The sequence below is a fragment of the Urocitellus parryii genome, chromosome 4 (genome assembly GCF_045843805.1).
Source record: "Urocitellus parryii isolate mUroPar1 chromosome 4, mUroPar1.hap1, whole genome shotgun sequence".
NCBI lineage: Eukaryota > Metazoa > Chordata > Mammalia > Rodentia > Sciuridae > Urocitellus > Urocitellus parryii.
In genome coordinates, this window is record NC_135534.1 from 6,722,723 (window position 1) to 6,736,239 (window position 13,517).

Consider the following 13,517-nt stretch of genomic DNA (forward strand, 5'->3'; position numbering starts at 1 on the left):
CACCGAGCATGGGGAGGGGCTCGGAGCCAGCTGGATGGGCCTAGGCAGGGCTATTAATATCGGGGCGGCCGTGGGAGGTGGGGGAGAATGTGCTGAGCCGGGAAACCCCGACGCCTCGGCGGCTGCAAGCCAACCCTCCCCGCACACCAGCCACTCACCAGAGGCGGGGCTTCTGATGGAGGGGCGGAGTCTCCGCGGGCGGGCGGGGCGACGACTCCGCGGTGTCACCTGGACTCCAGCGCCAACCAGATTCCGAGCATTGGCCCAACCAATCAGCTCTCGGCACCTGCGGCCGGTCCCTTGGGGTCCCGCGCTCACGGCACTCCTTCCGATTTCTATTGGCCGTAGCAGACGTCCGTCTGCTGCTATCTCCGCCCCAACACGGAAGCTCCGGGTCCTCGGGATCCCGCGACCGGTGGGTCCGGACCATGGGGCAGCCCTGGGCGGCGGGGAGCGCTGAGGGAGCGCCCGCGCGGCTGCCTCTCGTGCTCACGGCGCTGTGGGCCGCTGTCGTGAGCCTGGAGCTGGCCTACGTGCTGGTGCTGGGTCCCGGGCCGCCCCCGCTGGGACCCCTGGCTCGGGCCTTGCAGCTGGCGCTGGCCGCCTTCCAGCTGCTTAACCTGCTGGGCAACGTGGGGCTGTTCCTGCGCTCGGACCCCAGCATCCGGGGCGTGATGCTGGCCGGCCGCGGTCGGGGCCAGGGCTGGGCGTGAGTGGGGTGCGGGGTCTGGGGGCAGAAACGGGAGCCTCGGACAGGGGAGGGGCTCCACGACCTGGGGGTGAGAACCAGATTACTTTAGCAGGCGGGTTGTTAGAGCCGGATAACTCTGTAAGATCTGGCATGGAAGAACCAAAATAAGTACTGCTTATTTACTCAAATACGTACTGAGCACCTCCTGGGTGGAAGGTACTTTTCAGATTCTCAACCTCCAGGAATCGATCACTTGGGGGAGGGGCAGATAATGAACTACAGGCACAATAAGTAAGCAAATTATAAAAATGTTAGACGGTGCTGATGTGGAAACAAGAATTAGAGCAGGGTAAAGGGAGTGCAAGTTTCAGTTTTAAGTGGCAGTTCTCATTACAAAAAGTAAGTGAGGTGATGGTTTTGTCAATTACCCTGATTTAATTATTCTGCATTGTATTAGAAGTCATAACAACACTGTGTACACCTTAAATATATACAGCTACAATTTACAATTAACAAGTGAAGTTAAAAAAAAATACATAGTTTGTCAAGGTGGATCTCATTTGAGTGAAGCCTTGAAGGAAATGAAGAATTAGCTGTGTAGGAATTTGAGGATAGAGTGTTTCAGGCAGAGGAAACAGAACCATGCAAAGGCTTTGGGGTAGTTGTATGGCTAGCATGTTTCAGGCACAGCAGTAAGGCCAGAGTGGCTGGAGTGCAGTGAGAGGGGAAGAGATGACAGAGATGTAAGGCAATGCTTTTGAGGAGAAAAGAAATGGAGAACCATTGGAGGGTTTTGAGCAGAGGAGGGGCATGACTTAAGCTTTAAAAGGGTGAGTCTAGCAGCTGGGGTGAGACTACACTAGAAGGGAAGAGAAGGGGAGGATCTGGGAGACCAGTCAAGAAGCTACTGCAGTAATCCAGAGGACAGTTCATGGTGATATGGACCAAGGTGAAGGAAGTGAGAAGTATGCTTTTGGGTATTACGAGGGCAGAGAGGTCAGAGCTGGCAATGCGGTGGTAGCACTGGAGGGGTCTGGGAGACTTGTTGGGCCTGCATTTACCTGTGAAGACCCTTAGGCTTAGAGGAACCTGAGGCTTGGTGAGGGGTGGCTCTGTTCTGCTTCCCCAGGATGGGCTGACCTGGGCATGATCTGGGGCACTGACCCTGTGGTTCCTTCCCTGCAGTTACTGCTACCAGTGCCAGAGCCAGGTGCCACCACGCAGTGGGCATTGCTCTGCCTGCCGCATCTGCATCCTGCGCCGGGACCACCACTGCCGTCTGCTGGGCCGCTGCGTGGGCTTCCGCAACTACCGGCCCTTCCTGTGCCTGCTGCTGCATGGTGCTGGTGTCCTGCTCCACATCTCCGTGCTGCTGGGCCCTGCCCTGTCAGCTCTGCTACGGGCCCACTCACTTCTCCATACTGCTGCCCTCCTCCTGCTGCCCTGGCTCATGCTGCTCACAGGTGGGGAGCCTGGGTGCCTCTGCCTTGCTTCAGGAAGGTATTGGGCCAGGAAGTAAAGGCTGTTTTGGTGGGAGGTGGGATTTCCTGTTGGTTTTCTGTCATTTACGGAGGTAAAGGCAGGGTGGCACTCAACAGTGCCCCAAGACAAGGGATAGTTCTGTTGAGAGAATCAGGAAGGATTGCAGGACTTGTTGGCAGAGGAGGAAAGAGCAGTGGGAGCCCATAGGGGTGGTTGGGTGGTGGGAGGTGGGCACTCAGGTGATAGCAACTACAAGAGCAAAGGCCCCCAAGAAGAGCAAAGGCATCTTGAGAATTGTGAGAATTAAGGCTGGGACAGTAGGCCAGGACCGGAGGGTGGAGGGCCCTGAATGCTGGTGTTGGAGATGGCTCTGATTTGATGGGGCAGTAGGGAGCCAGTGAAAGATTCAGGCAGTGGAGAACCCAGTCATTGGGAATTGGGAGGGAAGACTAGGAGCAGGAGGCTTTTGAGATGCTGTGTTTTAGATGACATGCATGTTCCGACACCACCAAGATAAAAGCCCCACCCCACCCCTGATCTTCCAGTCTTTGTTCCCTCCTGGCTAGAATGCTGTGGGCTTTCTCTCCTGAATCCTTCCTGACCTTTTTAGGATTCTCTGTAACCTTGCTCTGCAGTTAGAAATCTCCTGATCACTCTGAGAAGTCGTTGTGCCTCCTCATCCACTCCAAGCCCAGCTCCGCCCCAGGGACCTCCAGAGGTCCACTGTCAGAGTCTTCTGCCCACACCAGCTCCCTGACCAGCCCTCCTACACCCTCCTTGTTGCCCCCTGCCTCCACTGAGACTCCGTGTTCCAGTTGCTCCTCCCTGTGGTCTCCGCAGCCTCCTCTCTTCACTACTTGTCATTGAGTACTTGGCCTCAGCTCCCCATCTCTCTGTCAGCCCTGGGCCCTTTGACATCACGAGCATCTGAAGGTCTGCAAAGGCCTCAGGTTCTTGACCTTTGTTTTACTTCCTTTTCCTATTCCCACGTCCAAACTGCAGTCCTTGTCAGGATGCCAAATGTGTCACCTCCAAAGCCACCCATCGTCATCCCTCTTTGCCTTCCATTCCTCTCCTCTGCTCCATCTCTCACCCTTGCACTCTGTGACTCCTGCTCCAAGACCTTCTGGGCCCTGCAGGCTCCTGGCTGTCACCTTTCTCTCCCTCTGCTGCATCCCCTCTTCACTACCCCACGCACAGCTTAGAGCCCTCAGTTTTCACCAGTCTCCTGCCAACACGGCAGCGTCCTTGCACTGTACCTTCCTGGCCCTGGCTTCTGAGAGTTGCCAGAGATACATGTCCTCTGTGGCAGGTTGGTACCATACCATGTCTATGGCTGCTGACCTCAACAGGCTTGTACCTGTGCCTGGCCATCCTGTTTTCTCATATGCCTGCTCTCCCAACAACTGCAGCTCTCCTGTCCCCGGGACCATCACAGAGAGAACAGGACATCAGATGCTACATCCCAAATCGCCCTGTCTTCAGCTCTTCAAGCCCGTCTGACTGCCCCTAGCTCCTCAGGCCTGGTGCCCTACCTGATCAGAGACCTCCCTGAGCCCACTCCGTGGTGTTCCATCCCTGCCCTGCACCCCACTCCCTCCACTGGCTTCCTTTGGGTTTTCTCCCCTTGTACAGACCTTTTGCTCCACATGTCCTCTGTGCTCTTTGGTCCTCATGCACCTTCCAGAAGGACTTCCTTAGACTCACAGCTGCTTTTCCCTTATTCTTCCAACTGCTTTGACCTAACTTCTGTCCCTAGCTGTTCTCTGATACTGCCACAGACCCAGACTCTGTCGCCACAAAGCCACAGGACTTTTCTAGTTCTTTTCTGCTTTAAGAGACTGTTCAGACTAAAAAACTGCTGAGTGCCCCATCCTTGACAAGTTCTGCCCTTGGTCTCATTGGTGCCTCCAACTTGGGCCTTCCTACCTTCCTTTATGGTTCCCCTTTTTTCTTTAGAGACAGGGTCTTACTATGTTGTCCAGGCTGGTCTCAAATTCTTGGGTTCAAGTGATCCTCCTTCCTCAGCGTCTTAAATACCTGGGACTACAGGCACACTGCTGCACCTGGCTTGGGTTCTCTTTTATCTGATGCCCAAGGACCCTCCCACTCTCAGGTCTTGGTGACATTGTCTTCTCATTTCACATACTCTGGCAGTTCCAGCCACTCCTGGGGTCCTGGGAGACCCCAAGGTCCTCACTACTCACAGATCTGCTTGTCCAGCCTGGGTTTCTTTCTGAGCTTGCAGAGTGCAGACCTACCCGTCTCATGGCACCTTTGCCTGCCTTGGAACCTGCAAACAAATTGTTCTCTCGAATTTATCAAAATAGAAAAAACCCACTTCCCCTGCCCCCTCTGAATGTTTGCCCTCCATCTCTTCTGTTTCAGGCTCTCTTTTATTGAAGTAAAATTAATAATTTTAGCCATTTTACAATTTGGTGTCTTTTAGTGTATTCACAGTGAACACAGTGCCACCATTGTCACTGATTTCAGAGCATTTTCACCCTAAAAAGAACCCCTTAAGCAGCCGCCCCTCTTCCCCCATCCCCATCCTCGACAACCACTAAGCTGCTTTCTGTTTCTGTGGATTTGCCTGTTCAGGACATTGCAGACAGAGATTACAGGACACATGACCTTTTGTGTCTAGCTTCTCTTGTTCTTTATGCAGCAAGTACTTCTTGCTTGCTGTGGCCAAGATAGTAGAAGGCTGTTCTTTTCTGTTAAGATACAGATGACAACTGTAATTAACTGAGACAAGATCAGTTTGATGTCTGAGAGCCAAGAGGCCATCTCCTCCCCATGGTGTTTACTAAGTTTTGTGATGCGTGGATAAACATCAAATGCAGGCAGCGGCCATCTGCCTGGTTCCCAGCACAGGCTGGACAGAACAGAGAAATGAGGCCTGCTTTGTGGTGGAGGGTAGGGGTGGAGGGTGGGCCGGAGCTGGGCTTTGGGAGGGCTGGTCCAGACTTTGGCCCCTGACTCTTTCTACTTGTCCCTGCAGGCAGAGTGTCTCTGGCCCAGTTCACCCTGGCCTTCGTGATGGACACGTGTGTGGCAGGTGCGCTGCTGTGTGGGGCTGGGCTGCTCTTCCATGGGATGCTGCTGTTACGGGGCCAGACCACATGGGAATGGGCTCGAGGCCAGCATTCCTATGACCTGGGCCCCTGCCACAACCTGCAGGCAGCTCTGGGGCCCCGTTGGGCCCTTGTCTGGCTCTGGCCCTTCCTGGCCTCCCCACTGCCTGGGGATGGGATCACCTTTCACACCGCAGCTGATGTGGGACTCATGGCTTCCTGACTTCAGTGGGAGTTAGAACTGAAGTGGGCAGAGGGGAGCAGGAGGTGGGCTGATAACTCCTTCGTTTCTGGCCCTTAAAGTCAGCAGTGGGTAACCTCAACCCCTTCCTTGGCTTTGCTCCTGCCCAGCCTGGACACCCTGCCCAGGGCTCGGGCCCCTCCATCTCTGCCTGTTTGGGAAGATGGTTGCAGAGGTGGGTCTGGCAAGAGGCTGCCCAGGATGCTTGGCTGCCTCTCTGCCAGGCTAATAAGATACCCACCTGGTCCTTGACCTCCCTCCATCTTTGCTGGGTTTCTGGTCCCTCACTTTGTTACCCTGGCTGCTGTTTCTGGTTCCTCTGATTGTCATGCCTGAAAATCACCAAAAAACGAGGTGTCTGAGGGGCCTAGGTGTCCTTTCTCCCTGGTGGGGTAGGGGTGGTAGAATCTGAACATGTTTTCCAGGATCAGCACATAATATTTCAGGCCATTTCTGCAACAGCAGTTTCATGGAAGCTCTTGGCTGACCTGGGACGTAGCTCAGTGTCTGGGTTCTTGTTCTGTGTGTAAAGCTGTTGGTTGCCATGACAAGTCAATGGGGTAGTAAATGGAGGAAGCAGAATGGGAGCCCAGGTCTTTGTACTGTTGCCTTCACCCTTGCACAGCCAAAGGAAGTGAGTGGGAGAAAAATCTAGGCAAAGAATCAGCTGGAGTGTTACTGCCCATGAAGGGTGACCTGAGGGCACAGGCCTGTGCTGCTCTGTGGCCTCTTGGGAGCTGCTCGTTAATGCGGCAGCTTCAACACACAAGCTAATCAATGTTTACTGACAGAGTATCACTAAGATGATAGTAAAGAAATAAAAAGAAGATAAGTTTACAAGGTGGAAACAGACAGACGGTAGTAGACCAAAGAATCTGACATTTTGAAAGATGGAAGGTGGTTGGAGGCTTGTTCACTGTCTTATGCAGAGAACTAGAAATCGAAATTACGTTTTCCCAAAGGAAGGGGTGGAGAGGCAAGCCAAACTGCCCCCAAAGCCCTGGTGGGGTTCAAGAATTCACCAGAACGATGGAAGGTGAGGTGAGGCTTTGGGCCAACAGTGGAGATCGATGCCAAGTCAGTATCAGGAGCTGCTGGGTGCCCTCCCTGCCAGCCCCATCCACCCCTCGGAGAAACTAGAACAGAGAAGCTCTGATCTCTGGAGCACTGGGGGTGGGGAGGAGGGGAGGAGGGCTGGACCAGATAATGCTGGGGTCCTCCCTGGACCCCCAGAAGAGTCCACTGCCTGACAGCCTCTACCTGTGGCCACAGTGGTCATTGCTTTTCTCAGGAGGCATGTTCTGTTGCTACTTTGTAAAAGAGTTTAGGAGCCTGGTGTGCCTGGCATTCTGTGCTGAACTTAAAACATTGGCAGATCTGCCTTTCCTCCTCTGCATCTCATTCCTCGCCCTCCAGAATATCTGGTTTTCATGTTTTTACTTAATAGTGAGGAAATGCAAGAGCATATTTATATAGCACCCCACACACCTGTCAGAGAAAAAAAAAATCACTGTTTCCTTCTTAGTCCCCTTCCTGGGGGGCGGGGGGTGGACACAGGGTCCTGTCTTGATCATTCCTTGCTTGGCTTTTTAGTTACATGTTTTTGAATTTTACATGACTTGCCTTTCTCTCAATATTATGTTTCTGAGATGTATCTAAACTGTTGCATGTAGCTGTGGGATGCCCTCTTTCCTTGTTGCATAGTGATCTTCTGAATGCCATGACTAATTTTTGAATTTTATTCCACTGGCCATTTTATCTACCCTTGTGTCCTTTGGGAGTCATCCACCAAGAGCCCTTGTCCTCCCTTAGAAAGCTTAGAATCAGATTGTCAAGTTAAACCAGTAAATACCTCTTTGAGATCATGAATGGAACTCCACTAACTGTATAGATCAGTTTGGGGAAAACTGGTGGCTATATAAAATTGAATTTTCCAGTTTGTGAATATGGTGTATCGCTTCATTGGATGTTTAAAATAAACTTATACTTTTTCTCACAAAGATGTATTTTTTGTTGCATTTATTTTTTCTTTATTTTTATGTAGTGCTGAGGATGAAACTCAGTGCCTCACAAGTGCTAAGCAAACACTCTACTACTGAGCCACAACCCCAGTCCTCCCCAACCCTTGTTTATATTTTATCTAGAGGCAGTGCCTCACTAAGATGCTGAGGCTGGTTTTGAACTCACAGTCCTGCTGCATCAACCTCTCAAGTTGCTAGGATTATACATACCTTTTTTTGTGTGTGCGTGCTGGGGACTGAACCCAGGGCCTTATGCACGCAAGACAAGCACTCTACCAACTGAGCTATATCCCCAGCCCTGGATTATACCTTTTGTAGTACTTTATTTAAAGTTTTTTTGCTGCAATAAAAATCTACACTAATAGTTATTCCAATATATTTTAGATATTATTCTGTTGTCTCTTAGTCTCAATTGTTGTTGTTAAATAAGTTGTCTATTTTTTGGTTATTGTTATTCCTTTGAAGAATTTCTTTCTTTCTTTTTTAAGTACTGGGGATTGAACCCAGGTGTGCTCCACCTCTGAGTCATATCTCTGGCCCTTTTTAAAAATTCATTTGAGACAGGGTCTCTAAGTGCTGGCCTTGAATTTGTGATCTTCCTGCCTCAGCCTTCCCAGTGGCTGGGATAACAGATAAGAGTTGTGCCTGGCTCCAGTTGCTTTTTACTGGGGATTGAACTCAGGGGCACTGACCACCAAGCCACATCCCCAGCCTTATTTTATTTTTTATTTAGAGACAGGGTCTCACTGCATTGCGCAGCACCTCGCTTTTGCTGAGGCTGGCTTTGAAGCTGTGATCTTCCTAACTCAGCCTCCTGAGCCACCACAGTTGGCTCCAATTGCTTTTTTTTGTTGTTGTTTTGTCTTCTGAGGTTTTACTGTGATGTGCCCATGTGTTAATTTTTTCATTTGTCCAAATGAGAGTTGTTAGCCGGGCATGGTGGAGCATGCTTGTAATCCCAGCAGCTTGGGAGGCTGAGGCAGGATGACTGCGATTTCAAAGCCAGCCTCAGCAACATCGAGGCACTAAGCAACTCCGTGAGACCCTGTCTAAATAAAAAACAAATAAAAACAAAATAGGACTGGGGATGTGGCACAGTGACCCTGAGTCCAATCCCCTGTACCAAAAAAATTTTTTTAAAAAAAGAGTTGTTGGGTTTTCTAATTCTATGAATTGGTCATTCATCAGTTCCACAACCTTCTCAGTCGTTACATCCTCAGATATTTTCTGTCCCTATTGGAACTCTTATCAGACCTTCCTACTCCATCCTTCTGATTTCTTAATGACTCATATTTTCCTTCCTTTTTTCTGGACATCCTGGAGAATCTCTACAGAACTGTCTTATAGGTAAGTCTGCCTTCAGCTGCTAAATCAGTCTATTGATTTTTTTGTTGTTTAAGAGACAAGGCCTCATTATATTGTCCAGGCGATTAAGAGATCTTTCTCTGGCTTCATTTTCTAGAGAAGCTGGGACTACAACCTTGCACAACTGCACCTGGCTGTTATTTTTTTTTCCATAAAGTGGTTGTAACAATTCATCCACTGAGTTTTACATATGGAATAATTTTTCATTTTTTGAAGTTCTACTTGGTTCTTTTTCAAATCACCTTGATCATTTTATATATTCTCTTGCTTTCTGTTCCAAGTTTAGGGTTTTTTTTTTTCTTTTAAGTGCATTGAAAACAAAGACAAAAAGAAAAAAAATTAAAACACTTTATATCCCTATACCTTAAGTCTTGGTGGGTTTCTCTGGCTATTGCTTATGCTGGTTCTTGGTCAATGATGTCTCATGCCCTTACAATTTCTTTTGACTATAAGTTCCTATATCTTGGATTTTTTTTTTTTTATATTTAGTTATAGATGGACACAATGCCTTTATTTTTATGTGGTGCTGAGGATCGAACCCAGGGCCTCACACATGCTAGGCAAGCCCTCTACCACTGAACCACAGCCACAGCCCTATTTTTTGGAATTTTATCAGTGGGATTTGTTCTGAGGTTTGTTTAAACATAAATTCCTCCAGAGAAGAAATGTGTTTGTTAGTTGCCAGATGACCAGTCCTACACCACTTTAAATTTTTAGTTAGTATTCTTAGTACAACCCAAGTATTGTCAATCCACGTTGCAAACTCTTTTTCAGGGGCTAGTTTGGGGTTAAAAAATTCAGGAGTGGGCTGGGAGTGTAACTCAGAGGTAGAGCACTTGCCTAGCATGCTCAAGGCCACAGGTTGCATCCCACTACCAAATTCTCAGAGGAGGTTTTCCTATACCTTCCTACCCAGCTTGGAAACAGGCATTTTCCCTTGCTGATTCTGGCATGAGGAAAGAGAGGGTGGTTAATTTGTAGATTATTCTGAGGATGTAAGCTCAAGAGAAACCCCCCAAAAAACTGAAACTCGGGAAATGCTGATAAAATATTATAGATAATTTCAGAGAGAGAAAAGAAAATTCATCTTTGAAAAGATACCAAGGTTGTGGGCTGGGTGTGGCTCAGTTACCTAGCATGCATGAGGTCCTGTGTTCAATCCCCAGCACTGGGTGGGGCGGGGGGAGCCACAGTCAGGACTAAATGGAGAACAAAGAATTGAGAATTAAGGCAACAAACATTTTGAAAAATTCAGAGAAGACAACAAAGCTCTCAGAAAACAAAACAAAAGGATAATCTGAGAATAGAGAAGAAATTCAGGCTCAATCTTGTCCTCTCTGGGATGATCATTTATCAGATGCTGGGCTTAACTGTCATTCCAGAGAGAACAGAGAAATCGAGGGGAGGAAATCACCCGTGGTACAGCAGTAATACAATTTCCTGGAACAAAAGATGCACATCTGTCTCCGCTCAGTGGCAAAACAAACAATAAGGACAGGATGAGGTATGTCATGACATTCAGAATCTCAGAGAAAAAGACAACTAGGAGAGAATGGCATGGAAGCTAGAATACAGGAGCACTGCCTGTAGGAAGGTGACCTCCAACCGAGGATTCTGTGATCCAGCCGAATTATCACATGTGCATTAAAGAAAGAAATGTTTAGACAGGCATTGACTTATAAATTTTAACTCCAGTGACTTTTTAAAGAAGGTACCCATGGATACATTCCACCAAATGAGGGTGAACTAAGAAGACATGGACCCCTGGAGTCAGGAATCTAGCCCTGGAGAGGGGCAAAGTGAATTCTCCTGGAGAGCAAACAGTCCTCTGGGAAGGAAGAGAAGTGTACAGAAGAAAGAGGAATCATCAGACTGGCTGGAGAAGAATTAGCAATTGGTATATTAGAAAGCTAAGCAAATTAAAAAGAAAAAAGGGCAACTACTAATTCTATGAAAAATAAAAAAAGTTTCAAAAAAGGTGATTTATTTATAGCCCCAATTTTTTTTTTCCCAGTGCTGGGGTATTAGCCCAAATTTTGGCTTTGCAGTGAATAATTTTCACATGGTAATATAAATGGCAATCTTGATAGTGAGTATTGATTTGCCTAAAAACTAGAGATGAAGGAGGGGTGCTGTCTCAAGAGAGCTAAATACTCATCTGCTACAATGGGGAGTCAACAGGTAGTGTCTGAGATTGATAAATCAATCAAGAATAGTACAAGCATATTTTAAAAATAATTGAAGTTGGGGCTCACTTGCCTGGCATATGTAAAGTACTGGGTTTGATTTCTCGGCACCATACACAAATAAAATAAAGGTCTATCAACAATTTTATATATATATATATATATATAAAATTTTATATATATTTATAAAATTGAAGTGATTGTTGCTGGGGGCAGTTCAAGAGAATGAGAGGCTATTTTCTTGTTATAAACTGCCTAATTCCATATTACTAAGTGGAGACATGATTTAAAATAAATATTAAGAAAGAAGACATAAACTTTGCCTATCCCTAGTGGACACAATTTCCTGGAGCCCTTGCTAGTGTGTGCACTGGGGACCATACACTGTTTCTTGCTTTATGTTGCTTTATGTGCACTTGTCCAGATAGTAGACTTTATATATTTACACACACACACACACACACACGTGTGTGTGTGTGTGTGTATATGTATATATATATAAATTTTTTAAAAAATATTTATTTTTTAGTTTTAGGTGGACACAATATCTTTATTTTATTTTTATGTGGTGTTAAGGATGGAACCCAGTGCCTCGCGCATGCCAGGCAGGCGCGCTACCACTTGAGCTACATCCCCAGCCTATATATATAAAATTTGTTTTCTTTTTTGCAGTACTAGGGATTGAACTCAGTGCCTCACACACTTTAGGCAAGGGCCCTACCATTGAGCTGCATTCCTAGTCTTTTTTTTTTGAGACAGGACTAAGTAGCCCAGGCAGGCCTTGAATTTGTCATTCTGCCATAGTTTTCTGAGTCATACAGGCATAGGCCATAGTACTTGGTTCCATATATTTCTTTTTTCTTTTTTAAATTGTTTTTTAGGCAAATTTTAAATTGTTTTTGGACAAATACCTTTATTTTATTCATTTATTTTTATGTGGTACAGAGGATTGAACCCAGTGCCACACACGTGCTAGGCAAGTCTCTGTCACTGAGCTACAACCCAGCCCCCTGTTCCATATATTTTTCTCTCTCTCTTTTTTAAACCTTTATTTATTTATATGCCATGCTGAGAATCGAACCCAGGGCATTACACGTGTTAGGCAAGTGCTCTACCACTGAGCCACATCCCCAGACCCCCACATATTTAATAGGATAGTATTATAAAACTCACATCAGGTACCAAAACATAGGTCTCTCCTTTCATCATAATGAACAGATATGAAAAAAACAACAGATCAGATGTTTTTGTTCACACAGTTCGTAGTGTAGTTCACAGTATGACCTGGGTAAAAGGGACTATAAGGTCTTCTGGCCAATACATGACTCTGCCCCATGACAGCCCACACCCGTGCACACAGCTCCAATGATGGGCTCATTACCCCCTTGGACAGGCCCTTCCACCTCCAGGTTCTGCAGGTTGAGACTAGAGTGACAGTGACACCCTCCGTTCCACATCTTTTCATTTCTTTACCTCTGCTATTTCCACTGTGCCTCGGCTGGCTTGATGTAGAAACCCTTCACCATCCTGACCCAGGTGGTCTGCTGGGCAGTGGGGAGAAGGGAGAAGGCTCTTTCTTTGGCCCAAACCGGTGGCCTCTTAACCTGGCTCCAGGTGCATTCCTTGGAAGGGCTGGGGTCCACCCTGTGTCTTGGGCAGAGAGGCAGACAGTGGCAACCAGTTTGAAGTCCTTGTTCTTCTCTTTTTTTTGGGGGGGGGGTACTAGGAATTAAACCCAGGGTGCATAAACTGTGTCACATCCCCAGCCCTTTATCATTTTGAGACAAAGTCTCACCAAGTTGCTGAGGCTGGCCTTGAACTTGTGATCTTCCTGCCTCAGCCTCCCAAGTTGCTGGGATTACAGGTGTGGGCCACCGTGCCTGGTAGAGACCTTGGACTTGAGGGCAAAAGCTGTGCACTTGTTCCTGTCCAGTATCACTTTTCTGGGCCAACTCCTCCTTTCTGCCAGAGGGGGTGCAAAGCCCATGGGGTGTCAGAGCTAAAAACAGTTCAGAAACTGCCTCATTTTACATGAGGGGAGACCAGAAACACAGAGGAATCTTGTTACTTCCTGCAAGCCTGAGCTGTGTGCCACACATCAGGCCACACCTGGTCAGAAGGGGAAAGATGTAGGTTCCCAAGAGCAAGGCTGCTGGCTCCCAGGTGACTCCTGTGGCCTGAGAGGAGCACTGGCAAGACTTCCCAGGGACTCAGCAGGCATGAGGGGCTTGAGGGTTCTGAGCATTTAGGTCTAAACTGAGACTTTGCTTAATCTCCAGCCTCACTTCTGAGCCAGCCAATTCTCTTGCTCTGGCTGCTGCCCAGTGAACTTTCCACCCTCAGGGCTGATTTGGACTCCCAGGCACAGAAGGGCAGTCTGATGGGCACTTTAGGGCTTCTGTCTCCCCAGCCCTTCCCCTAATCCCAGAAATGCCTCTTCTGGTGCTGCCTGCC

General features: G+C 48.0%; 1 protein-coding gene across 1 annotated transcript; it reads left to right on the top strand.

Moving 5' to 3' along the window:
* Positions 1-403: 403 nt before the first annotated feature.
* On the top strand, positions 404-7,383 carry Zdhhc24 (zDHHC palmitoyltransferase 24). Its single transcript, XM_026396492.2, has 3 exons — positions 404-709; positions 1,877-2,154; positions 5,178-7,383. Exons 1-3 carry the CDS (start codon positions 429-431, stop codon positions 5,471-5,473), a joined length of 855 nt encoding a protein of 284 aa, XP_026252277.1. The 5' UTR covers positions 404-428; the 3' UTR covers positions 5,474-7,383.
* The last annotated feature ends 6,134 nt before the right edge of the window (positions 7,384-13,517 follow it).

Coding starts and splice junctions, on each gene's coding strand:
- Zdhhc24 (XM_026396492.2), top strand. CDS start 429: ATGGGGCAGCCCTGGGCGGCGGGGAGCGCTGAGGGAGCGCCCGCGCGG. Junction 710..1,876: donor GGTCGGGGCCAGGGCTGGGC/GTGAGTGGGGTG, acceptor CCTTCCCTGCAG/TTACTGCTACCAGTGCCAGA. Junction 2,155..5,177: donor CTGGCTCATGCTGCTCACAG/GTGGGGAGCCTG, acceptor TTGTCCCTGCAG/GCAGAGTGTCTCTGGCCCAG.